Source organism: Terrapene carolina, unplaced genomic scaffold, assembly GCF_002925995.2.
Source record: "Terrapene carolina triunguis isolate 2854851 unplaced genomic scaffold, T_m_triunguis-2.0 Scaffold951, whole genome shotgun sequence".
Taxonomy (NCBI): domain Eukaryota; kingdom Metazoa; phylum Chordata; order Testudines; family Emydidae; genus Terrapene; species Terrapene triunguis.
Window position 1 is genome coordinate 3,908,650 of NW_020665302.1, and position 27,507 is coordinate 3,936,156.

The window sequence follows — 27,507 nt, forward strand, 5'->3', positions numbered from 1 at the left end:
TGTCTGATCCTGTCTGGCAATGTCCGTGTTCCTGTGTGTCTACCTCTGCCACTGTCCTGGCCATCCCACAAGTAACTCCTCCAGCAGCAATGGAGGCTTGAGTACATGCCTCGGATTCTGCTGCACATGGCGCTTCGACAATTGGAGCAGGAGTGACGCTGACACAGGTCACATCAGATTCCTGCTGCTGCTGTGGAGATGCTGGCACCAGGGAGTCGAATCTGATAAGTAAAGTCCAGGCAACGTTAATGATGAGCTATCAAGAACTGATGTTAGGCTGGAGCTGGCTTATTCTTCACTGCCTGTGCCTTGTATGAGGTATAAACTGCTACAGATTCGGCCCAGAAGGGCCCTTTGAGCCGCATTAAAACAAGCTGTCCAGGTTCTGACGTTTTGGTGTGAGCTGGAGAAATTCCTCCGCTGGCCATGAGGGATGTAGTGTTTTCTGGAGCTCACTCCAGGCCCTGCACTGGTGTGCTGTGTGTGTGAGGAGGGCGGGGAGGGGGGAGGGGGGGCTGGTGGTTTAGTTGCTGCATTTGAAAGAGACAGACTTAGAACTGATTTGACATTTTCCTCTCAAAATGTTTTTAACTGAAAAAAACGGAAACAGATTTTGTTTGTTTGTGTTGGTAAAAATGTTCAGTTTCTGGTAAAATTTGGGGGTTTTGGAAACTGAAAATATTTTGATTTGTGTTTCTGTTGAAAAAATGAAAAATTATTCATGGAGAACTTAGAAAAAATGCATTTAAAGGTATTTCCTGTGAGAGAAAATTTCAGGCCAGCTCTAGAGAGGCTCCTGGTGCCATTAGAGACTGTGCTTCTTCCCACCTCCAAACTAGGGGGAAGAGAGGAGACAGACACTTCCCAGTTGGCTCTAAATCATCACAGCAATATATTTCTGTTCTGTATTTGGGAGCGTCTCTCTGACACTTAAGGTCTGACCTTCTCCTCAGCTGCGCGCAGCTGTGCATGAAAAAAGTGTTGCATCCAACATGGGGGAACTCTATATTAGACCTTGTCTTGATGGATAAAGAGGAACTGATCACAACTAAAAATTAATGGTAGCTTAGATATAAGTGATAATGACTTGAGCACATTTTTAATGTGCAAACAGAATAAAGTCCAGATCAATGATGCATATACTTGGTGCTTTAAAAGGGCCAATTTCACAAAGCTGAAAACAATTATAAGCCAGATCAGCTGAGAGGAAGAATTTAATCAGAAAAATGTGAATGATATTTGGGAATTGTTTAAGATCACTTTACTAGATGCCCAAGAGCTACAATCGAGGAAGAAGGCCATATTGGTTAAAAAATGGCCTGGCTAGGAGGGGAAGTGAAGACAGGTAGGGGTGTGTGTGTGTGTGTGTGTGTGTGTGTGTGTGTGTGTGTGTGTGTGTGTGTGTGTGTGTGTAAACAAATGGAAGAATGGAGAAGTTGAGAATAATGAATATAGATCAGAAGTTTTTTGTGACTTTAGATCAGAAGCTATAATAGTAGAAAATTGATAAGGGAGGCAAATGGACACAGAGAGAAATTATGGCCAACAGAGTTAAGGACAATAAGAAGGAATTTTTAAAGTATATTAGGAACAAAAAGAATCCTGAAATGATATTGGTCCATTACTAGATGGAAATGGCATAATTATCAATAAAAAGCAGAAGTGTCCATTAAATATTTCTGTTCTGTATTTGGGGAAAAAACAGATGATGTAATCCTGCCATATGATAACCCTCTGTTCCACAAATGTCTCAGGAGTATGTTAAACAGCAACTACTAAAATTAAACTTTTCAGATCAGTAGGTCCAGTTAACTTGCATCCAAAAGTTTTAAAACAGCTGGCTGAGGAGCTTGCTCAACTGTTAATGTTGATTTTCACTAAGTCTGGAAGCACCAGAGAAGTTCCAGAAGACTGGAAGAAAGTTCAGTTGTGCCATTGTTTAAAAAGGTCACAGGATGACCCAAGTATTATAGGCCTGTTGGTCTGGTGTTGATAAGATAATGGAGGGGCTGTTGCAGGACTCAAATAATAAAGATTTCAAGGAGGATAATATAATTAATGCCAATCAACATGGGTTTATAGAAAATATATCTTGTCACTATCTTGGTATCTCTTTTTAATGAGATTACAAGTTTGGTTGATAAAGGTAATAGCGTTGACTTAATATACTTAGACTTCTGTAAGACATTTGACTTGGTACCACATGACATTTTGATTAAAAACACTAGAAAGATATAAAATGAGCACAGCACACATTAAATTGATTAAAATCAGGCTAATTGACAGGTCTCAAAATGTAATTGTAAATGGGGAATCATCATCGGATGGGTCTGTTTCTAGTGGGGTCCCGCAGCGATCGGTTCTTGGCCCTACGCTATTTAACATTTTTTATTAATGACCTAGAAGAAGACAACATAATTACTGATGAAGTTTGCAAATGACACAAAAATTGGGGTAAAAAATGGAGAGGACAGGTCACTGATACAGAGCGGTCTGGGTCACTTCCTAAGCTAGGTGCAAGCAAACAATATGCATTTTAATATGCCTACATGTAACTGTATACATCTAAGAACTAAGAATGTCGGCTGTACTTACAGGCTAGAGGACTCTATCCTGGGAAGCAGGGACTCTGAAAAAGATTTGGGGCTCCTGGCAGATAATCAGCTGAACACAAGCTCCGAGTGTGACGCTGTGACCAAAAGGGCTAATGTGATCCTGGGCTGCATAAACAAGGAAATCTCCAGTATGAGTGAAGAGCTTATTTTGCCACTGTATTTGCCACTGATGCAACCACTGCTGGAATCCCGTGTTCAGTTCTGGTGTCCACAGTTTAAGGAGGTTGAAATATTGGAGAGGGTTTAGAGAAGAGTCACAAGAATGATTAAAGGATTAGAAAACCTGCCTTATAGTGACAGATTCAAGGAGCTCAATCTGTTCAGCTTAACAAAGAGAAGGTTAAGGGGTGACTTGATCGCCATCTATAAGTACCTACACGGGGAACAAATATTTAATGATGGGTTCTTCAACCTACCAGAGCAAGGTATAACACGAGCCAATATCAGGAAGCTAAAGCTAAACAAATTCAGACTGGAAAGAAAGTGTACATTTTTAACAGTGAGAGTAATCAGCCACTGGAAATATTCACCAAGGGTCATGGTGGATTCTCCGTCACTGACAATTTCCAACTGTCTCTCTTTCACACACAAACACGCACAGTGTATGAGAGCTGGGACAAGGCTGCCAAGTGTGTGTGACAGGAGATGTCTCGCACATGGTCTGCAGAACAGAACTTTGCCTGAGAGAGCAACAGATGAGCAACTCCCCTGTGAGTCTCAGAAGGGGAACCTCCGGCTACTCCAGTCTAGCGCTTAGAAGAGCAGCTGGGCTGCTTTGAAATGGCCTGACTGCAGGAAGCTAAGCTAGGACCAATGCAGAAGCTGCTTGTTCAGCTTCTAAATGCCAAGTTTGGATAGGGAGGAAACAGCAGACTGGAGTAGGGAAGTTCTGGGAGACAAGGGGCCAGGCAGAATGGCTGGCTGGCTGGCTCAGCTGCTCCCTTGTAGCTGCTTGCCGCTCCCTTGTACATAGGCTTGAAGCAGTGAGAGTTCAACGTTCCTGGGGCAGTTTCTGTAACAGCAAGTGGAAGCTGCAAGTGACGTTTGGGCCACAGCAGGAGTTGGGTTTAGTCCAGTCTCATCTTGGTAACGAAGGCCTGGGTCACTGTCTGATGGGCTAACAGAAAATGACTGACCCCTCTCACTAGGTATGGACTCAGAGGGTATGTCTACATTGCAGTAAAACATCCCCGGCTGGCACAGGTCAGCTGACCTGGGCTTGCAGGGTTTGGCCGGTGGGGCTATCAAAGTGCAGTGAACCCATTCAGACTCAGGCAGGATCCCAGACTCTGAGACCCTGCAAGGTGGGGAGGGTCTCCGAGCCTGGGCTCCAGCCCGAGCCCCAACCTCTATACTGCAAATGTATAGCTCCACAGCCCAGGCCCCGGGAGCCCAAGTCAGCTGCAGGTGTGTTACTGTAGTGTAGACATACCCAGAGTGCCCTCTCCACTGCAGCTGGTCTCTGCCGCGGCTCTAACTTCAGACCTGTGTGACAGACCCTCTCCCCTCCCTGCTGGCTGACTGGAGCTGGTCAAGAAGTAGAAGGATTCTATGGATCTGGGTGAGGTGAAGACATTTGGGCTCCGGGTGTTCCACAAAGCTCCAGTTTTTCATTATTGTGCGACTTTCTGTAGAAAAACTGTATTTCGTTTTCAAAAGGGGGATGCTGAAAACGAGATGTTTTTGTTTAGAAAGCATGTGACTGAGTTAGCCAATCAAAACAGGCCATGCAGAAAAATGGAAAGACACCCCTCCCCCCCCGTTTCATTGGGCCAGGCATCGGGTGGCGTTTCTTCTGAAGTTTCCATTGAATATTTTTCAAAATGGAGATTTCTGAAGAAATGAAACCGTTGTGGTAACTCCATTTTCAAATGGGAAATGTGGATAACAAAGAATTCCTGTGAAGACTGTGGCCCCTCTGTTGCTGGTATCCTCTCCAGCTCCTCCCGCTTCTTCCCCCAACCTAGCATCACTTCAGGCATCTGGATTGGTCCTTTGCCAGCTCACACACCGGCAGGCCCCGTCTCATGCAGACACATGGTGGTTTGTTCCACTGCACCAGCTGGGGCAGATGAGGCCGAGATATGGGTGTGAGCGGTGGTAGCCTATTGAAAGCCTCATCCCTTGCTTATCCTCTGACCAGCCTCATACAATACATCTACACTGCAAAGAAAAGCTCTGTGGAGCAAGTCACAGAGCCCAGGTCAACTGATGCGAGGGAGGGCGTGGAAGCTCCTTTGCTGGAGGTTTTGAAAGGAGGCTGGAGCCACCTGTCTTGGATGGTTTAGACCCAACAAATCCTGCATCTTGGTAGGAGGTCAGACTAGATGACCCTTGCGGTCCCTTCTAACCCTAGGGTTCTATGATGCGGGTTCGCGGGGCTTGTGCAGTGGGGCTGAAATTAGCAGTGCGGCCATTCCTGCTTGGGCTGGAGCCTGGGGTCTGAAACGTGGGGAGAGTCTCGGAGCCTGGGCCCCAGCTCAAGCGGGAATGTGTCCACACTGCTCTTTTTAGCTCCATAAGGGGAGCCCGCGTCAGCTGACTCAGGCTCTGAGACTCCCTGCGGCTGCATTCTTTTGTTTGGTTTGCATTGTAGCCGTCAGCACCCTGCATTGGACAACCCTCGAGGAGAAGGAGATCTGCCCCAAAGTACTCACCAAGGGGTGGGGGGAGCGGAGCAGCCCATGAGTGAGTGCCCCAGTCCCTGTGTCGGCCAGGACTTGCAGCCGCTGGCTGCAGATATTTGCCTTCCTCTCAAACTGGCCTGCCTGCTGGGGTTTAAAGTGGAGGCCTGGGCCTTCCTGGCTCACTTCAAGCCCTTGGGGTAGGGTGGCTCTCTCAGAGCTGTGGCCCCTCACGCAGGAGAGCGAGCTCTCTCCGGAGGAAGGGGAAGCCTTTGGCAGAGGGACCGAGGCATGTGAGAATTGTAACCGGACCTTTGTGTTTTCCTTTGTGCAGCTTCTCTGGGTCTGTGTGCTGCCCAGGATGGAGGCAACAAGGAGACGAGTGTTTGATAGGTAAGCACCAGCATCCCTTCTTTAGACACTGCTTCTTCCTCAGAGCCACCTGTCCTCCCATCCCTGAAGGGCGTTCCCAGCCCCCTGTATCTGAGTGCGGTTCCCCCAGAGCCTGCCTTGCTCAGAGCTCTGTGTCCAGGGGGTCCCACCTTTCCTTCCTTGATCAGAGCTAGCCTTGGGGGCGAGGCAGGGACCAGCAGCGAAACAGTGGATGTCTGCAGGACACCGAGCGCACCCAGGGCAGTGGGCATATCCCAAAACTCCTGTTCACTTGGGAAAGTGGCATTGCAGCCGATGGATTGGAGCTGGGCTCCCCTCAGACAGCTAGTCACAGCTGACGTCCCTTCCCAGCATGGTGCCAGCTGCCTCCGGGAGACAGCAAAGTGCAGATGGCAGTTCCACAAGCAGTGTCTGGCTTCCCCTGCGAGAGGTGGTCCCGAGCACTAGTCCCTGCCCATCCACCCAGATTTGGGGTCTCCTCGCTGTTACTGCTGACAGCCGTTTACATCCACCGTAAAGCCGAGCCAAGAACACTCAGGGGAAGAAGCCCACAGCAGTTTGTCCTGCATGAATCATTTTGCAGTGTTCCTCATTTTGGGTCCTTGTCACACACTGGGTTCCTCATTTGGGCCTTGGCAGGAGAATGAAACTCAGCTTCTGGGCTGGCCACTTACGCTCTGTGCCAGGGTTGAGGGGTTCTTTGGGGGCAGCCCTTTCTGCCCCTCAGATGCCTCCCACGACTCTGTATCGGCCAGTGTTTGGATAGTCCTGGGAGTAGATTGATGGGTTTCAGAGTGTACTGCCCAGCCCCCGTGGAGAGACGATGTAGCTACCAGAGAGGCCTCATCTCTGAGGGGGGGAAGAGGAAGAGAAGTGAAGGAGGGGGTACCAAGACAGGGGGCTGGAAAGAAAAGGGAGGCCGCACGTGAGGAACATGAAGAGCTTCAGTGAACGTTGCTACAGCTCCAGTGCCTGACGTTCGGCCTGAGCGTGTCTGCAGTGAGTGGAAGAAGCAAGTGATGGGAATTTGGGGCTCTGTTGTGGACACTCTGTTGTGGACACCCCTGTGGAAGGCAAGGCCGTAACCTAAAGCACGTCCTAGATATGGCAGGATCATAGTGGGTATTCCACGGCATGCTCTTCATTTCTGAAGGAGAGCTCTGGCCAGGGCTGCTCCAGGGTAGGGTCATCGGAAGGTTCTGTTACAATCAATCGGCTATTGTCAGTGGTTCAAAGCTCCCCTGGGGGCTGACGCTCGGCTTTCAGCGTCTCTGTCAAGTTCAGTTCTGCATGAGTGAGTGTGTGGGGATTGAGAGTTCTTGGAACCTGCATTCCCAGAGCGCGGCTGTGAAACTTTGGGAGGCTATTTTTGGATTCCTGTAAAACTTCCCGCAGTTCCAGCTGGCCCCAGTATCCCTGACTTCCTGTTGTGTGGTATTGCTCTGGGCTGCTCAGCGGCTGCGTGTTAGTGCTGGAGGAAAGGCTTCCTGCCTATGTGTGTTCTGTGCACAGCCTCGCTCGAATGCAACGTTCAGGCTGAGCATGCATCACACGACTCCAGGGAATTCAGAGGTTACGGTTCCTGCAGGAAAATTAAGAGAGCCCCTTTGCATCTCCTGCATATACGAAGGTAACAATATAACAAACCAATACCTCAAGGTTTGCATTTAAGGCTAATTATGATACTTCGTTTAGTGACTTTTATCTGACACTCTCAAAATGCTTCCATGAGGTGGGGGATTCATTAACCTCTTAGTGTCTCCATCTGGAAGCCTCTTTCAAGGTCTCACAGCCGTCGGAGTCAATCAGGAAGGCGAGCCAGGTTTCCTCAGCCCTAGGCCTGTTCTCACCACTAGTCTGGTTTATCTAATCTAGCTGTCTCTTTGAGGGCTTTCAATATCCATCACCATAGCATCTGGGAGCTTCCCAGGTAAGATGGACTGTATGGAGTCCCCTGCTCTTCTCCCTTTCCTGGGTGAGGAGGCTCTGCTGGGGACTGACAACACTTTACCTACAGCTCTCGTGGGCTTCAGCTGAGCTGCGTTGTGCATAGCTGTTGGTCATGGGTGCAGATGTGGTTGCTGAGGTAGCTGGAACCTGGCCTTTTGCTGGCTTTACAGGCTGTGGACAGAACCAGTGGAAGGGACTGAGCCCAAGAGAGATGTGCTGACGGCAGCCTGGCCCATTGAGGGACTGCTACCTTGTGTTCAGGCTGCAGCTCTTGCATTTCGCCCACGCTCAGCCCAATGCGCAGCGTGCAGCAGTAATGCAGCCTGGAGGTGACCACCGCACGGATCGATGCAGCCCGGTCCCCATGCGGGAGGAAGGGCGCAGGTGCCTAGCGAAGGCACACCCGGACTAGAGAGCACCATGGAGTCATGCTGCCTCTTTCTGAGTGCGGACCACTGAGGTTCTACCCCTGGTCAGGGGCAGGTGGGGCTCCAGTCAGGCCACCTTGGGAGAACAGGAGCCAGGCACAGCATCGAGCACTGGACAGGATACCTGTGCTGCCCCCAGCCGGAGCTCTCCTCAGCCCCGGGCAGTGCCACTGCCTCCTTGTGGTGGGGCAGCCAACACACTGCTGCTGGCTGCCAGGACGGAGGAGGAGCTTCCTCCCAGAGCAGAAGGGTCAGAGCCAGCGCAGGCAGGGAGCGGTCTCCAGCAGAGGACACGGAGAGCCTTTTGCTGACCCTGGCTGGCTTTGCTGGACCCAGGTGGCTGAGGAGAGGTGGCTGACCCATGCCCTGCCCCCTGTGCCGTGCCCCAGCCGAATCCGTGTGGTGTGCTGTTGCCAGGGCAAGTGATGCCTCCTGGAGGTCAGCGCCTGTGACAAAGGAGGCAGGCACCCTTCCCCTCCTCACCCTGCGATGCTCCGGGGGGGGGGCGGGGGGCGGGGTGAGAACCTGGCTGAGTCATCTGGCTCCGGGCTGCCAGGCACTGCCTTAGCTGTGTCTGCCAGAGGCTGCCTGGCATTCCCAAGGCCTGGAGGCTGGCATCCCCTCATCCCCTGAAGATGACCGGCTGATGCTGCTTTTGACGACTGTGTTCATTTAGGTTTGTAACAGGATTGGCCCTTTCTACCTGTAGCTGCCATGTTCCATCCAGAGTTTTGCAGGTGACTTCCATCCTTCCCTCTTGCAGTATCCTTGGCCTGTCGCTCGTCCAGAGCCAGGGCAGGGCCTCCCTGTCAGCTAGGCCTCTCCCGCTCCCCTCCCCAGGCAGAGCTCCTGCTAGATCCCAGAGTGTCATGGCACCCGCTTTTGCCAGCCGAGCCCTCACTGCGGGGTTTAGTGTGGCACCCGGAGTCCTGTGAGACTGTGGTTGCCCGACTCCAGGGCAAGAAGAGGCTAAGGGGGATCAGCCCCCTTCTCTTAGACCAGCACCACACCGAGGGTGACCAGAGGGCAAGTGTGAACAATCGGGACGGGGTGGGGGCGTCATAGATACCTATATAAGAAAAAGCCCCAAATATTGGGACTGTCCCTATAAAATTGGGACATCTGATCACCCCAGACTGGACTCTTGCCTTCTCCCACCCTGGTGTCCTTGATCTTCCACCCAAAGCACCTTATCAGGTGGCCAGAAGGCAGCAGTCCGCGGAGCACTGAGGCACCAGTTGCTGTTCTGCCGCTGCCTCCTGGCTCCATCCAGGATCCCACCTCCACCCGGGGCCTTGCCCTGGTGCCACTGGCTTCCTAAGGGGAGCTGGGGAGGAGAGCGGTGGTGCTGCCTAGTGCCGACTCTCCCAGACTGCTGGAGGACTTCCTCCCTCCCCTTCTAGCGGAGAGTGCCGAGCACCGGCTTTGCCTTTCCCTGCCCCGTCACTGTACCACATCTCCTCCTTTCTCTTGGCAGCCGTGTGCGAGGGGAATTTCACCTGCAAGGAGAACGAGGTGTGCGTGAGACCCAGCGAGTGCCGCTGCCGCCATGGATACTTCGGGGCCAACTGTGACACCAGTGAGTATCGGGCGTCTGTTGGAGCTGGCCTCAGCAGCTCTTACCTCGGTCCTGGCGCTGTCCCGTAGCTGAGTGACACAACCCCGCCGAGCTCGGGTTAGTGCATACGCAGTAAAGTCAGTGAGTGCCAAAGCTCTGCTCCTGCAGTATTGATGATAAAAGCAGCCAGGGAGCGCGGGGTTAACTCACCCTGCTGCACACGCCCTCTAAGTGTGTGATGTGGTATTGGCCCTTTTGCATGTTGTGCTTTTTCCTTTAGAAATTGCACTTGGGAAAGATGCTCGCTGACCCCTTTGCTTGGGACTTGCCCAGGCTTGGGCATTACAGGCTGCTTTTAGGGGGGTCTCTGCTGCAAATTAGGGGGTCTGTGCTCCTTGGCTGGAAGCTGACATGTTCTAGCTGGCTTGCATCTTCTAAAGAGAAGCATGGAGCAGGGCGGCCTCTGTGCACTCTGGGAGGCCACGCTGGGTCCTACAAGGGCCACGCTGGTGTGTGGGTGACAGCATGCTGCTCCAGCTGCTTACTTACACATGCTTCACTGAGTTACAAGCAGGAGGCTGGAGCCTCCAGGGAGTCAGTCTGGGTCTGAGTGCCCAAGAGTGATCACCCCTACAAACCCATCCCAGGAGCTGTGGGCGTAAGGGGTGGCAGGGCTAGAAGTAGCAGTTGGACAAAGCTTTCCCCTTTCGAAATCCTTGTTCCCGCTCCAGCAGGGCCGCTTCCCAAGGTGCAGGCTCACCACAGTGTTTTGCAAAGCTTCAGAACTGTATTTTTCCCCAAACCAATCTGACACTTCGCACAGCAGGCTCACCTCCTCCAGCCGCCCAGCGAAGCACTGGGTCCAGAATGCAAATCACCCAAACTCTCTTTGAAACTGACAGCGCTCTCTAAGCGACCAACGGAGCAGCAGCAACGTATTCCTCGCAGGCAGAAGTGGTGCAGGCTTTCCCCCAAATTCCCTGCCCCCCGTCTCCTTCAGGCTGGCACCAGGAATGGAAAGTTTCAAGCCACAAGGGGGATTTCTGGGAAAGCAAACTGAGACGTTCTGCTGGCTGCCGAATAACGACAAGCTTCCTTCTTTCCTTGTCCGTACCCCGGATAATAGAGCACGAGAAGGAGGCATTAGCTGACACTGTTGGCCCCCCACAGCCTCCTGGGATCCTCATTTCATTTACCTGCTGCCAGGGCTTAGCAAAGTGCAAAGTCTCACAGCCTGCAGCGAGCTGCCCGGCAATTCTAGGGGAATGGTTGGGGCCGAAACATTTTTGTTCATTTAGTGTGGCCAGGAAAGTGACTAATGGTCCCGTCTTACTCCGCAGATCAGCTTCTGCTGGATTTGCAGTCAGTCTGCTCATGCCACTGACGTAAACAGGCTTTGATTCCTCCTTACTCCGGTTATCCCTGTGGAGCCAGCCCAGCCCAGGCCAGGCCAGAGAAGAGGCAGCTGGAGTCTGTTCTGGCTTAGGCATCATCAGTAGCATTGTTAACCGTGTTCGGACTGCATGGGCTAAAGTCTGCTCCCATTAAGGATCCTGTAATTAAACAGCTGGGGCTGGCCCGGGTCAGTTGACTTGGGCTTGTGAGGGTCAGGCTGTGGGGCTGTAAAATGGCTGTGTAGACATTCAGGCTTGGGCTGGAACCTCGCAAGGTGGGGGGGGGGGTTCCAGAGCCCAGCATTTCTAAAGAGCCTGGAGGGGCCAGTCACTGCAGGGTTCATTTATTGCTTCCTGCGGGAGAGGAGGAGTTACGTGTGAATCAGAACCCTGAACCAGCGGAAACGTCCACGTGTCTCATAACCAGCCTCTGCTGACTCGCTCCTGGTGACGGCTCCAGTGCTTAATCTGTGCCAGGGCTTGGCAGTTCAGAGCCCAGCACAGCTGGGCCTGGCAGTTCAGAGCCCCGGCGCCACTGGGCCTGGCAGTTCAGAGCCGGGCCTGGCAGTTCAGAGCCCCGGCACCTCCAGGCTTGGCAGTTCAGAGCCCGGCACCGCTGGGCCTGGCGGTTCAGAGCCCCGGCACCTCAGGGCCTGGCAATACAGAGCCCTGGCACCACTGGGCTTGCCACATCAGTTATGAAAATAAAAAAATTGCTTGAGTCTCGGCACCTCTTTCCTTACAAATTAAGCACTGGCCGGCTCCTGTAGCTAAGGAATGGTGAACGCACCAGACCTCTATCCCTGAGCCTACCCGGATTCTGCTGCCTCCTTGTCTAGGCAGGAGGCCTCCTCCCCACCCCTGAGCAGCTGGGGATCAGACTCCGTGTCAGTCATAAGGGAAGGTGTGTTTGTTTGATTGACCAGAGGTTGCTTTTGTTACGAAGCTACGTGTGCAGGATGAAGCAGCTAAGGATAAGGACAGAAGTCGTGCAACAGAACAAATGTTCACCTAAATAGTAACAAATTTCTACCAAGGAGAAGAGGCACTTTGCAGTGGGAAAGCTGGGAGGGGAGGGGCGGGAGAGGCCAGGCTTTGCCTGTCCTGAGCTCAGCCAGACGGCTCTTGGAATTGTTGCCTCTGGAAGCTGCATCAGGGCTGGCTCCCAGCCCCTTTCCCTGGGACCTGCCCAGGCCTGCGTGTTACAGGGTGCTTTTAGGGGGTTCTGCTGGAAATTGCTCGGCTGTCTCTTTGGTTGGAAGCTGACCTTGTTTCCAAACGGAGACAGCTAGAGATGCTGGCACGGCTACTGCGTTCTTGTCTCCCTGGCCCTGGAATTGCATGTTCAGTGGCAGCAGCACAGCCAGCGGGCGCTATAGACTCCTGCGGGACCTGCTGGGTGGCTTCCCCTTCCGGGGCAGAGCAATGTGCAGACACAGAGCCCGTGCGCGATGTGCTGGGGAGACGAGCCTGCGAATGATGCCCTGCACTGCTCTTGGCACCGAAGCAGGGCTATACAGACCTACAGTCAGCAGATGAGTGTGCTGGGTGGGGCTCCTTTAAACTTGGGTTTGGAGGTGCAGTCCTCTAAGGAGCTGCAGCTGGTACGTAAGCTGACAGGATGATGGCAGGAGGGGCCTGGTGACCGACCCAGGGACTCCTGCCCCCTCCTCTTGGGCTCGGTGGCTGCTCAGTAAGTCCTGGTGTGTTGCTTGTTTTGCAGAATGTCCCCGCCAGTTCTGGGGCCCAGACTGCAAGGAAATGTGCAGCTGCCACCCCAATGGCCAGTGCGAGGACGTCACGGGCCAGTGCACGTGCAACCCCAATCGCTGGGGGCCCAAGTGTGAGAACGCCTGTCTCTGCAAGCACGGCAAATGTGACCAGAAGACGGGCAAGTGCACCTGTGAGCCCAACTGGTGGGGTCCCCAGTGCTCCAGCTCTTGCTACTGCAGTCTCAACTCCCAGTGCGACCAGCAGACGGGGACCTGCCTCTGCCAGCCCGGCTGGTGGGGTCGGGGGTGCAACAACCAGTGCGTCTGCAACAACTCGCCGTGCGAGCAGTTCACCGGGCGCTGCCAGTGCCGGGAGCGAATGTTTGGCCCGAGATGCGACCGTTACTGTCAGTGCTACAAGGGGAAATGTAACCAGGTGGATGGGACCTGTGCCTGTGAGCCGGGATATCGGGGCAAGTACTGTCGGGAGCCCTGCCCAGCGGGCTTCTACGGACAAGGCTGCAGGAGGCGGTAAGTGTGCAGGGCCTTGGGCAGGTTCAGGCTCCCATGCTGCACTGGGCCCTGCCCGCCCGGTTGAGGACAGTCCCTGTTTCACCTGCCTTGTGCAGTCACCGCTTGCTCCAACAGCCGAGTCCTGCCCATGCTGGGGCGGGAGGGAGGGGTGAACCCCAGGCACACGGGGGTGTTCAAATGATTGCTCACGTTCTGGGTTGTGCTCCCTGTTGGCGTCTGTAGGTGTGGGCAGTGCAAAGGGCTGCAGCCCTGCACCATCGCGGACGGCCGCTGCCTGGCCTGTGAAGCTGGCTGGAATGGCACCAAGTGCGATCAGGCCTGCTCCTCGGGCTTCTACGGGGACGGCTGCGAGAAAATCTGCCCGCTGTGCAAAGACGGCCACACCTGCAACCACATCAATGGCAAATGCTCGCACTGCAATCCCGGCTGGATTGGAGACAGGTGAGTGGAGGATGCTTTGTGCGGAACCAGGCTGCACGCTCGTGTGTTCTTCCCTTGGCCAAAGCGATGTTTGTGGCACTACCGGCATTAGACACGTGGCCCCCCTGACTCCTAACCTTTGCCTTAGCCACTAGACGATGCTGCCTTCCTCTGAACGCCATTTAAAGCCCTCTTCCGGGATTGGCTCTCCCCTCCTCCTGGGGCATCAAACATACTGGCGCTTTGCGTAGCGCTCGGTCAACATGCCCCAGTCCTGCCACGGAGCCGCCCCGCTGGAAGCTCTGGCCAGTCACAGACTGACAACATAGCTGACAACTAGAAGCCAGTCGCAGAGCAAAGCATGGGCAGTGACCCGTGGGGACATCCTGGGGCGCTGGTCTCGGGGCATAGTGTGGGCAGTGGCTGGGGTGACGTCCCTGCGGGCCGGCCTCAGAGCACAGCATGGGCAGGGAATGGTGGGGAAAGGTATCTCAGGCAGAGCATGGTTAGTGAGGTGAAGAGAAGGAGAGTGTCCCAGGACGGTGTCGAAGGCTCTGCCGACTCCTGTCCGTGCTATGTGGTCTCGGGAGGTGCCTCTCTGCTGCAATCACAGCTTCACCTACCAGATAGGCTGTAATGCCGTAGCAAGAGTGCCAGGCCAGCACTAAAGCTGCCTCCCCCAATGGCCACAGGTCCCACCAGCGATCATGGCACCTGCATTCGCAATCTGGAGCTCTCAGAGCGTTTGCGGTGGCCTCGTGCTTTGAATCCCGGCTAGCGCCTCGCACAGGCAGCACTGTGAGCTGGGGTTGACGTACGCTGCTGCTTTCCCAGGAGAGCCCAGCGTGTGGAGAGAGGCAGCAGAACCTTTCCTTTTGCTGCCTACATACCACACAAACTGTGAGCAATACGTGACCCCGAGCCCAGCACTCCCTGCACGGAGCCAAGGGTCAATTGGCTGAGGTGGAAAATGGCCTGGCAGCTCCCCACAGCTAAGCTCAGTCCTTCTACCGGCTAAAGGCTCCTGGTGACTCCGTCCCCACAGCCCCTGTACTCGGGACAGGGAGGGACCACACAAGGGCAGTGGCTTTGCAGCACTCAGATGTGTTTGTCTGGAGAGTCCAGCAGCTGCACCAGCGTGGCTACGCCAGCTCCCAGGGCGTGCTCTCCTCCGGTGCCCGCCCTGTGACCTTCTCCTCTTGGCCCTTTCCTAGGTGTGAAACCAAGTGTCGCAACGGGACATACGGCGAGAATTGCGCCTTTGTGTGCAGCGACTGCTTCAACGGGGAGTGCCACTTTGAGACGGGCCGATGCCTCTGCCGGGCCGGCTCTCACGGCACCTAGTAAGTGACTCTTGTGTCTCGCGCTCTGTGCGGCTGGCGTGTGGGTGCATGGGCTGCTCCCGCCATTGCAGACCAGTCTGGATAAACACACCTGGATCTGGGCACAGGGGCGGGGCTGTCTCTCACATCCCCAGGAGAGGAGGCTGCGGGGGAGAGCCCAGAGGAGTATGACACTGACCGGTGCTTAATTTGTAATGAAAAACGTGCCAGGGCTCAAGCCATTTACTTTTGTGACTGATGTGGCAAACCCAGAGGTGCCGGGTCTATTAACTGTCAAGTCTAGAGGTGCCGGGGCTCAACCTTAGGAAGCACTGACAGTGTCCCCTAAATAATCTCTTTGGAGCCTGCAGAAGGGGGAGGGGGCCTTTTGATTGGAAGCACAACTCCCTCCAGGGGGAGCTAATTGATTGCTGTTCGTTTTTGTACTAGCTGGGGTGGCAGGTGAGGGCGGCACTGTCTATCTCAGATCAAATGAACCCTCAATGTATCAGTGCAAAGTTGTTATTATTTCTTCATTCCTGGCTTCCGTCTGCTTGAGCCCCATCAATGAAATTATCCCGGGCCTGTTTCCTATTTTCAGTTGCAGACCGAGCACTGTCTACTTTTTCATTTTCACAAACCGCCCTTCCCAGGCTGCCCGGTGTTCATCTAGACACTAAGCAGAATTTGCTGAAGAATATACACCTCCTACTCCGATATAATGCTGTCCTCGGGAGCCAAAAAATCTTACCGCATTATAGGTGAAACCGCGTTATATTGAACTTGCTTTGATCCACCGGAGCACGCAGCTGCTCCCCCCGACCCCCGGAGCGCTGCTTTACCGCGTTATATCCGAATTCGTGTTATATCGGGTCACGCTGTATCGGGGTAGAGGTGTACCTGGATTTTGTGTGATATTTTCTGTTTGTTTGTTACGCTGGTTTTCACTGTGAGATCTCAAAGTAGAGGGACAAACCGAACACAATTCTTAATACAAGAGAGTAATTGCAAGTAAAGCATGAGCTTACTTTCCAAACCCCGTCACCTGCCACCACTCCAGAGACAGCTCGGTATTGTTGCACATTCATTATCGTCCTTCATACACCTTTTAAATGTATGACTCGGAAAAGGCCCGGAGTACACCAGTGCCACTTTAGTTCCACCCAGTCCAGGGAAGGTGGGGCTTTTTGTGATTTTCACCAATCAAAAACCAGCCAAACACAAACCCAACAACACAAACCCACTGAGAAACTCAGCGGCAAAGCAAATAAACAAGCAGAACTCTCCGAAGGGTTTTGAAATGGAACAGAAAACACATCCTGTGTTATTCATGTCACACGCGCGTTCATCCCTCAAACATAAACAGGCATACCTCGTTCAACACGAAAAACCTGCCGTGCTGTGAGGAAAACACAAAAAGCCCAGAATCCGCTGGTGTGCTTGGTTTGTAATTAGATCAAGCCAAATTTCTGCTGACACAATGACAGTGGTGTCATGAGTCTGCCAGGTCCCACCCAAAGCACCTTGAATTGCTTAGGGAAGCCTCTCTGTAGAGCCCCTTGCTGTGGAAAATGTCCGCTGTGGTTTTTCTCAAAGTCCTTCTGGTGGTAACTGGCTGATAATATAGAGACATGCTCTTCCTGAGAGTTCAACCAAGAGTCACTGGAAAATTTTCTTGTCCAGTTAAGCAGCCGGGAGGCTGCCGGTGATTGCAGAAGCAGGTGTGAACTTCCACAATGTGCTTTAGGAGAGTGCCGGTTGTTTTTTCAGTGCCCGGAGTGGTTCCAGCTAAGGATGATTGATCCTGAGTATTCTCTCCTCCCCTTTGTTATATTTCCATTGTCCGCCCGTGTGGTGATATAACAGCCTTGGGAACAATTCATGGTCATTGACGTTTGCTAATAGTGATTCACTGCATGTTTTAACGGTAGGTAGTAAGTGCTCTAGCCAAGGATCCTAGGGGCGGTTTCATCCACAGGCTGAAATTATTACCTCTTGTGGTTTACGAAGCCTGAAGATTACTGGAAATTCAGGTTTCTCTTTCAATTAATTGGTAAGATCTCTGTCTTGGAGAGGCTTATCTTGAACCCTAAGAGCGTTCCCTCTTCCTGTATGAGAGCAGATAGTGTTTGGAGGGAGAAGTATGAATCGCTGCACGTAACAGGGCGGGAGAAAAGCCGCCATATTCCTCGTTCTGATGGGAAGAAGGGTTTAGTTGTTATGCAAATGACACAAAAATTAAGGGAGTGGTAAATATTGAAGAGGACTGGTCAGTGATGATTGGGATCACTCGGTAAAGTGGGCACAAGCAAACAATATGCGTTTTAGGTCAACTAAATATAAATATATACATCCAGGAACAAAAACTATAGGATAAAAGATTTAGAAACCCTGCCCTATGAGGAAAGGTTACAACAACTGGGCATGTGTAGTCTGGAGAAAAGAAGACTGAGGGCAGACCTGATAACAGTCTTCAGAGCCGTTACTTACAGGATGGGGGACTCTATCCCTGGAAACAGGGACTCTGAAAGATTTGAGGATCATGGTTAAGGCTGTGTTTTAGTCCCGAGTATTTTTAGTAAAAGTCATGGACGGGTCACGGGCAGTAAACAACAATTCACGGCCCGTGACCTGTCCATGACTTGTACTATATACCCCTAACTAAAACAGGGGCCGGGGCACCTGAGCTGTCTTCATGTCATTAGTTATTAGCTCTCCTTCCCTGCTAAGTAGAGGACCTCCACTTTCCTTTTGCCTTTCTCTTGCTCCTAATGAATTTAAAGAACCTCCTCTTCTTACCTTTTATGTCCTTTGCAGGTGCAACTCATTTGTATCTTTGTCTTTCTGATTTTGTCCCTACATGCTTTTGCTGTTCTTTTCCTCCTTTGCAATTCATCCAGGTTTCCAGTATTTGTAGGATTCCTTTTTGATTTTCAGGTCCTTAAAGAACTCCTGATGGAGCCATATTAGCCTCTTGCTGTTCTTCCTATCTTTCCTTTGTACTGGGATAATTTGCAGTTGTGCCTTTAGTATTGTCTCCTTGAGAAACTGCCAGCTCTCCTGAACGTCTTTATCCCATAGATTCGCTTCCCATCGGACCTCACCTACCAGTTCTCTGAGTTTGTTAGTTGGCTTTTTTGAAGTCCATTGTTCTTATTCTGCTGCTCTCACTCCTTCCTTTCCTTAGAATCACCGTCACATTTGCAACCAATTCCTCCCTGTTGGTCAGAGTCAGGTGTAAAATGGCCGTCCCCCTCATTACTTCCTCCACTTTCTGGGACAAAAAATTGTCCCCCATGCATTCCAAGCACTTACTGGAAATATTGTGTTTTGCCATGTTACTTTTCCAATGGATGTCTGGGTAGTTAAAGTCCACCATTGCTACCAGGTTCTTGTGTTTTGGATATTGTTATTTGTTCTAGAAATGCCTCATCCACCTCCTCTTCCAGATTGGGGGGTCTAGAGTAGACCCCTCCCATGACATCACCCCAATTTTCCCCTCCTTTTAGCTTTACCCAGAGACTTTCACCTGGTCTTCCTCTCACCTCCTTCTGGACCTCAGAACACATGTATATATTCTTGACATATAATGCAGTACCGTCTCCCTTTTTCCTTGCCTGTCCTTCTTGAAGAAGTTATACCCCCCTATACCAATATTCTAATCATGAGATTTATCCCACCAAGTCTTTGTGACACCAGTTATGTCATAATTAGCTTATGTACCCATACGTCTAGTTCTTCCTGTTTTCCCCCATGCTATTTGCATTTTTTATAGCAGAAATATATGATGTTGAGCAGATTCCCTCACTGATTTCCCTCTTGATGTTTCTCTGAGCCTCTTGTAATTTTCCATGTCCCCTCCCTACTGCCCGAACATTTAGCTCTCTCTTAAGGTTTTTTTTTTTTATGCTTACCTGTGACCTTTTGTCACCTGCCCCCTTTGAAAGTAATTTACAACCCACCTCAGTAGGTTGGCATGTCTGTGTGTGAAGATGCTCTTCCCCTTTTTGGTCTGGGGAATGATTAAACAATTAGAAAACCTGCCTTATAGTGATAGACTCAAGGAGCTCAATCTATTTAGCTTCACAAAGAGAAGGTTAAGGCGTGACTTGACCACAGTCTGTAAGTACCTACATGGGGAGCAAATATTTAATAATGGGTTCTTCAATCCAGCAGCTAAAGGTCTAACACAATCCAATGGCTGGAAATTGAAGCCAGACAAATTCAGACTGGAAATAAGGCATATATTTTAACAGAGTAATTACCCATTGGAACAATTTACCAAGGTCGTGGTGGACTCTCCATTACTGACGATTTTTAAATCAAGACTGGATGTTTTTCTAAAAGATCTGCTCTAGACATTATTGTGTGGAAGTTCTCTGGCCTGTATTATTATACAGGAGGTCAGACTAGATGATCACAATGGGTGCTTGGCATCTATGCCAGCAGAGCCAGTGCTGATTTTGCTTTGGATTGGAGCAAGTCCAACCCAGGTGGAACCTAAAATTCTAAAAAGTTGGAGGTAATTTTTTTTTTCAATTTTTTTGAAAGGGGTGGGTTTGTTTTTACTTATTTGAAATTTGATACCAGAAAAGGTAATCAGAAATTTATTTATTTTGGGGGTTTTGTTTACCCTCCAGCCTCCCCCGCCACCATTGTGCACATATTGTCTCTCCCTTTCTTCCCCTCCGCTTTTCCCTTTTTTTCCATTTTCCCACTGGAAAAGGGGGCAAAAGGGAGAAACAACAAACTGAGAAACCAGAAGAGTCCTGGAAAGGTTCTTTCCTTCCCTGCCAAAACTGGCCCAGGAAGTGCTTTCCATTCAATCTAGCTGCGTGAATGACTTGCGTGTCTTGCGCTCACCCCTTTGAGTGAGTTCTGTCACGCAGTGCAACTCTATCGCTCAGGCTGCTGTCTGCCCAGTGAGCAAAAAACGGCGGCCAGGTTAGATTTTCACACTTTTCCTAGAGGTTTTGTTTTTCACAGCAAACGATCGTTCTCATGTGTAAGCCCGGGGCCTTATGTACTGCACAGATGAGTGTTGTGACCATTTGTCTTGTGTACCCAGCTCACTGCATCTCCAGCAGCACCTGTCGTGAAATCACTTGTTTGTTTCAACTCTTCGTTTTCCAGAATCCCCTTCAGTGATTGATGGAACCGCTAACTTGAGGGAAATTTGCTGTCTGACTAATCACTGTCTGCCTCGCCGCTCTGCTTTGCTTCCTCAAAACCGCACAGCGGTGATTAACTCTGGACAGCCAGGTCGCCAATGCTAAGTGCCTCTTGTTGGCCCTTATTAAACAGAGTTGTGAGGCTGTCTCCCTCAAAGGGTCTTATCAGTCAGATTGGGAGATTTACGACTAAACTGAGAAATAGCTGCCAGGATAGAAATAATCTCTCCTTGTCATCACGGCAGCTGCCAGAGATCGGGGGCAAAAGCTGCAGAACTGCCTCCAACCCCAGTAGAGGAGTGTGGGCCATCGTCTCCTCCCTGAAGTGGGGGATAGGGGCTGGTGGGAAGTTGCTGATGGCCTGGCCCAGATCAGTGGGCACACATGCACGCACACCTATGCTGCAGCTTCGCAATTCTGATTCTCTTGACGTTTGAGGTGTGTGGTCCGGTTTTGGGGCTGGGGCTAAGACACTCATGGCTTCCCAGATGTCCTGCATTCCCATGTGTCCCGTGGAAACCGTGCTAGCAGTGGGGGAGGGCTGTGCTTACGCTTCCAAGGAGGGTTTTGATGGCTTCCTTAAGGAGCTGGAAAGCAGCTCTGTGATTTGCCGTCTGAGTCCAGCAGGGGGCACTGGAGCATCCCTTTTACAAATTGCACCATGTGGTTCCAACCCTGGCTGCGGAAGGTCAAGGCCAGAGTCACGTGTCTGACGCATGGCCCCTGGCAGGGAGGGCTTTGCAGGGTGCCCAGATGTTCGCTGACTCAGCCTTTTGCTGCTGCTGGAAGGAAAGGGGAATGCAGTGGTGTTTTTGTGCCAATGCCCCCTGCGGTGTCACCCACCCCAAGGGTTCAGGCCCCAAAATCATGAGATTGGCTTAAAAATCAGGCGATTTTAAAACATGTTTTTGGTTTGTTTATTTGCCTTCTGGTCTTAAGCCTGGAGGATTCACATTTTCTAGCTTTCTTCCTGATCCCCAATTACTAGAAATGTGCTTTCTGTAAGTGGAAACTTGAGAGTCTCCCATAATCACCTGACTCCAGAAGCTGGGGCTTTAAGCAAACACCAGCTATGGTGACGATCCTAACATGAGAGTTGGTGACGCTGCCAGAGCCTTGCAGGGAAGAGAGTTGGGCTCAGTCAGACGTGCTCCTCCTGGTGTCGTCGCATTGTGGGGGCCCCATTTCCCTAGATCCTCTCCAGCGTACTCAGACAGGCGCAGGCTGCTTAGGGAGGCATGGGACACAGCGCGCACAAGCCAGGGGGCACCGATGCAAGGTTTGTGTGCACACGCTGCAGAGACTTGGTTTGTGTCACAAAGCCACAAGTGTCTCCTAGCTGTACAGGTCCAGACTACGCTCACTTTAGTGTGATGGGGTGAAAGCAGCTTAGCCAGACTTTCCCCTTCTCCTCTTGTGCACAGAGACGGCCGGGTCCTTTCCCCCTTTCACTGTGCTGATGGCTGGGAAGCAGGGTGGTCTCGTGCTGGGTGGCATTCCGTGCTGACCCTTCCACACCGTCTGCTCTCTTAATGAGGCAAGAGCTAGTTTTCTTGGTGCTGTTCTGCCGACTCACCTGGGATCTGACCCTCACGGGCTGGGTTTTCTTTGACGTTCCCCCCCGGAGAATAGGCCCTTCTAATTATAAGAGCATCTTAGACCTGTGTTTCCAGTCAGGCCCAGCTGATGTGCTGTGTGCTTGTGTCACATGGAGGACTCTGGTAGCTGAACGAACACCCTGACTCCAGAAGAGCCATCCCATCCAGAAGCTTTGTCAGCAGTTTAAACCCCTGCAGACGGGTTAAATACAACTTTGGTCAGCAGTTACTCATTGCCCCTGGCTTACAGACTAACTTCAGAAAGGGACTTGGCTTCACTTTGCTCCGGATAGAAAACTTTGTGGTAACTTCCCCGAACAGCATGTGGGAATTTCTCTGCAGGGCACCCGGTGACGTCAGTGAGGAGTAAGCCTGCATTTATTGCTGACAGTAACGTTAAAGAAATACCAGTAATTACAAGAAGGGAAGCGAGCCGAAGAACAGCTGGAGACTGTTCCACCATCACAGTCCCCCTGGAACTGAAAAGCACAGACTTAGGTAAAGGGTGACACCAAGATTACTGCAGGGGTCCCTCAGTCTCGCCTGTTGAAACAGTTCCACCGTGTTTAAATAATTAAAGAGTCCTTGGAGCAGGGGGACTAGACCCGGGGTCTCCCACCTCCCAGGTGGTGCCATAATCAACAGGCTACAGAGTCATTCACTCTCTGGCCCGGTGAATGTTTAAGTATTTATCCAGAGTGAAACCGTTTCAACAGGAGAGATGGGGGCAGCCCCACATCAGCCTATCCCATGGCCCAGTGGCAAAAGCGGAGAGACCTTTCTCCCCTCAGAAAGAGGGGGAAGTCCCAGGTAAGCGCTGTAACCATTGGGCACCACTCCTCCTCTGGCCCTTCCGTGTGAAGTAACTTGTTCTCCCCAGAAATGCCTTTGGCGCCTGCCTCCAGGAGAGGGGGCCCGGCTGTGATTGGTACCAGTGGGAGGCACCTCTCCGTAGCCCACACTTAGGCGCCAGTCTCGGGGGGCCGGGGGGGGGAACTTAGCACCCCCCCCGCCCATTGGCTAGTTTAGGCGGCTCTCTGCCTCGCCTGCTGGTTTTTGTGACTCTCAGTCTGAGGCACCTACTTCTCCCCATGCATTGGGTAGGAGCCTGGGGACTGAATTCAGGCGTTGTGACTCTCAGTGGTGGTCCTGTGGTTTTCTAGGCGCATAAAAATTAGGCGTTGTGATGCATGAGCCCATCCTTTCTCTTCCTGTAACCCCCTGCCTGGGATGCAATGCACCTTCCAACTTTGCAGCAAACGGAGCAGGGGTCCTACAGACAGCAGCCTCCTTCACTGCACAGCCCTGAACAATGCAGAATTCATATGCACAAGCAACCTTAGTCCTGGCATTTCTTGACTTCGCAATCTTACTAGTGTTCTGTTAACAGTTGTGTGGCATTTCCTGTTTATTTTTTTTAAAAAAGCAAACTGAACAGATTCCATCATGTGGTCTCCTCTTGACACCCACATGGGTCATCAGCGGTGTAGAAACCTTTAAATCCACCACACAGACCTCTGCCACATAAGCTAATGGAGTAACTGATAGCAGTAGTAGGTTGTTCTCCTCTGTGTGGACCAGCACTAGGGAGAGATGAGACACTTTGCTAGTGAGTTTCACAGATGTTTGTTGACATCAGAGGAATGGTGAGATTTCGAATCTTGGATTCCTTTCCAGGCTCTGGAGAGGAGTTCAGACTTGTGAGCATCCCAGTTCCATTCTCCTCACCTAGGTAGTCCCAGGTGCCACCAGACTCCTTGTTGTTTTGTAGCTACAGACTAACACGGCTACCCCCTGATACTAGGTAGTCCCAGTTTCCAATCCTCAGGCATTTCATCCCATCAATCCCCTTGCCCAGCTATTCCTAGTCCTCCCCCAACACCGACAGCTCCTTGCCCAGCCAGCCCTAATTCCCACCTTTCACCTCTCAATCTAATTTGTTTCTCTACTTTCCCCCCTCCAGTAACCCACACACCTCACTCCCCCATCCCTTCTGGCTCCCAGTCCCTGTCTCCCTCCCTGGGCTGCTTGTTCAAATCTACTTCCCTTGCCTCCCCCCCCAGGTCTGGTGCTTGCCACCCCCCTGCAGATTTCAAATCCCCGCTCCAAACCATGGGGTGTGAGAGCGTCTCAAAGAATTTTTCTCACTCCAATTTCAGCTGAGCAAAACAATGGATTTTTCACTAGTCTCCTTCTTGGAAATGGCTGAACCACTAAGGCTGAAATTTTCCAAAACAATTCAGCCTGAGACAGGCACCCAGCATCAAAAATGTCAGCCCAACCAGTTAACGATTGGCACCGTTATGAGCAACTGAAAATAGGGTCTCATAACAGAAATGTCAGGCAAGTTTAATAATAGGTAACGCTACCCGCCTCGTCTGTAATAACAGAGAACAGCGCTGCTTCCAACGGCTGACATCCAATCCCAGACCCAGCTGCTCTGCGTGGATGTGAAGCCTGCACCGACTCTGCGCTAATCCCTGTGTTGTGCCTGGCACATGGTGCCACATGGGCACGGAGCTGGGCCAGGGGAAGCGTTGTAAGTTTAAAAGGCATGAAATGTGCTCGGGCCAGGCTAGCCCAGCTGAATCCCTTTGAGGCCTGACAGCGCAGCAGCTGCTGGCAGCAGGCTGGAACGTGCCAGCTACGCTCTGCCTGGTGGAGACAACGGGCCCTGGAGTCTTTGTGTTTTATCATTGCTGAAGGCGCTAGGTTCAAGCCCAGGGACGTGGCGCTGAGAGAGGGCTGGGTTTTATGGTGGGGAAAGCAATAGGGGGCAGAGCCAGACGGTGACTCCCTCAAGCGCATCGTGTGCATCACGTGAATGAGGGCTGTCACCGCTTCAGATCATAGCATCCGGGAGCTCATCCAGGCACAGAGAAGCGGGAACCCTTCGACCAGGGGTGGGCAAACTTTTTGGCCCGAGAGCCACATCTGGGGATGGAAATTGTATGGCAGGCCACGAATGCTCACGAAATTGGGGGTTGGGGTGCAGGCTCTGGGGTGGAGCCAGAAATGAGGAGTTCAGCATGCGGGATGGGGCTCTGGGCTGGGGCAGGGGTGCGGGTGGGGGGGGTGAGGGCTCCAGCTGGCGGTGCGAGCTCTGGGGTGCAGGACGGTGGGACCGAGGGGTTCAGAGGGCGGGAGGGGGATCAGGGCTGGGGCAGGGGGTTGGGGTGCAGGAAGGGGGCAGGGGTTCAGGCTCCGGGCGGCGCTTACCTCAAGCAGCTCCCAGAAGCAGCGGCATGTCCCCTCTCCAGCTCCTACATGGAGGCGCGGCCAGGCAGCTCTGCGCACTGCCCCCTCCACAGGCACCACCCCTGCAGTTCCCATTGGTCGCGGTTGCCGGCCAATGGGAGCTGCAGGGGCGGCGCTTGGGGTGGGGGCAGTGTGTGGAGCCCCCGGCTGTCCCTACGCATAGGAGATGGAGGGGGGACGTGCCGCTGCTTCCGGGAGCCATGGCACTCGTGGAGCGGGGCAAGCTCCGGATCCCACTCCCCAACAGGAGCTCGAGGGCCGGATTAAAATGTCTGAAGGGCCAGATGTGGCCCCCGGGCTGTAGTTTGCCCACCCCTGCCTTAGACACTGGCAAACTTCCCTGAGGAAGGCAGCCTGTGCAGAGCACATTGGCAATGGACAAGCCCAGTGCAGAGCATATGTCTGGAGGGGCCAGCGGACCCAGCATAGAGTGCACTGGGGGCAGCTCAGAGCTCGTGCCCCATCGATTGGCTTGTTGTTTGCTACCCACCGCACCTGTTGCTCTCTAGGCACCGGAATAAGTTCTCACACACACAGATCTGCACAGCAGACAGGGGGTCCCCATCCTCTCCGCATGTCACCTCCTCTGCTAAAGTGCTGGCCCCTCACCCCACCCCTGAAGAGAAGCCGCTAACGTGGCAGGAAGGGCCATAGATTCAGGTTCTGCCAGGCTAGGGCCCAAACCATGAAGGATTTATGGCTCCGAGCTAATGTCTTCACTTTCGCCAGAAGCAGAGGCAGCCTGTGCAGCAGAGAGGTAACACGTCAGGTTGCCACCTGTAAGATACAAACCCCAGGACATCCGGGATGATCCTGAACTCTTAGAACTGGACAGCCGGCAGCATGTTCTGAGCACCCTGACCGATTTCTCGGGACAGCTACGTCAAAAGAGGGATGATCCAGGGAAAACCTGGACAGGCGGCAGCCCTAGTGCAGCGCTGCTAATGAGCGGGTGATTGCATCCCATGCTGATTCAGGCTGCAGGAGACACAGGAGCCAGGAGAGGCCATCTTCTCCTTGCCAAGCCCAGGTGCTAAGGAGCACGTTGGGCCGCCCCAGCTGTCTGGACACTCGGGCACTGCCCGAGGGCCAGCTGCAAACATGACCTGGCAAATCCCCACAACACGGTGGCAGCTGCCACCTCTGCTCTTTCCTTGGCTTACTTCCTCAGCTGCGTCCACACAGAGCTTCAGCCACCTGCTCGCATCTGAGCCCCAGTCTGGGCTTGCAGCAGGGGAAGCTGAGAACCTGCCCCACCTGAGGTATAGAGCTGAGAGTCTGTCTCCAACTCCTGGCACTTCAAACCCCCCACCCTGAGGCTACAGGTGTGCTGCAGAGAGCAGCAGGTGACAGGGCAGAGCCCTCAGGTGAGATGAGCCACTACCTAACAGAGCCCTTTGGGCTGGTCCTCCTGCGAGACTGGAACAGAGCCACATAAGCACAGTTCTCACCATACAAGCCGGGCTCCACAGACATGCACCAGCAGCCAGGGCACCGTGGTGATGGGCACCATCTGAGGATCTCCACAGGACAGGACCTCACAGTCAGGCTGTCAGAGCCACAGTAACTCGTCTTGGTCCACCACCAGGAGGAGGCCATCTACCGATGAGACCAGCAATCCCTGCTTACCCAGTCCTAAAAGCTGGAGGGATGGGCTCCAGGGAATCTGAGGGCCCCATCTGTTGCTGTCGACACCTAAAGGCAACCTGTAATTCCCGGGGAATTACAGACTAGTCAGCTTAACTTCTGTACCTGGAAAGATAAGGGAGCAAATAATTAAGCAATCAATTTGCAAACTTCTAGAAGAAAAATAAGGTGATAAGTAACAGTCAGCATGGATTTGTCAAGAACAAATTGTGTCAAACCAACCTGATAGCTTTCTTTGACAGGGTAACAAGCCTTGTGGATAGGGGGAAGTGGTAGACGTGGTATGACTTGACTTCAGTAAAGCTTTTGATACTGTCTCGCATGACCTTCTCATAAACAAACTAGGGCAGTGGTCTCCAACCTTTTTATGCCCAAGATCACTTTTTGAATCTAAGGGCAACCCAGGATCTACCCCACCCCTACCCCGAGGCCCTGTGCCTTCCCCAAAGCCCTGCCCCACTCACTCCACCCCCCCTTTCTCTGTCGCTCGCTCTCCCCCACCCTCACTCACTTTCGCGGGGTTTGGGAAGGGGTGCGGGCTCTGGGCTGGGGCCGAAGGGTTTGCAGTGTGGGAGGGGGCTCTGCGTTGAGCCTAGGGCAGGGGGTAGGGGTGCAGGAGGGGGTATGGGGTGCAAGCTCTAGGAGGGAGTTTGGGTGCAGGAGGGGGCTCTGGGCTGGGGCAGAGTGTTGGAGTGCAGGAGGGGGGTATGGGGTGCTGGCTCTGGAAGGGAGGTCAGGGCTGGGGCTTGGGGTGCAGGAGGGGGGTATGGGGTGCTGGCTCTGGGAGGGGGGTCAGGGCTGGGGCAGAGTGTTGGGGTGCAGGAGGGGGTATGGGGTGCTGGGTCCAGGAGGGGGCTCAGGGATGGGGGTTGGAGTGCAGCCT

General features: G+C 52.6%; 1 protein-coding gene across 2 annotated transcripts in view; it reads left to right on the forward strand.

Moving 5' to 3' along the window:
* SCARF2 (scavenger receptor class F member 2) overlaps positions 1-27,507 on the forward strand; it is a 92,457-nt gene that overhangs the window by 15,345 nt on the left and 49,605 nt on the right. For both annotated transcript variants that reach the window (XM_026661210.2, XM_026661211.2), the window contains exons 2-6: positions 5,574-5,632; positions 9,488-9,589; positions 12,686-13,205; positions 13,431-13,649; positions 14,843-14,971. In XM_026661210.2, the coding sequence (XP_026516995.1) occupies positions 5,574-5,632; positions 9,488-9,589; positions 12,686-13,205; positions 13,431-13,649; positions 14,843-14,971 (1,029 nt within the window). The remainder of the gene's footprint in view (positions 1-5,573; positions 5,633-9,487; positions 9,590-12,685; positions 13,206-13,430; positions 13,650-14,842; positions 14,972-27,507) is intronic.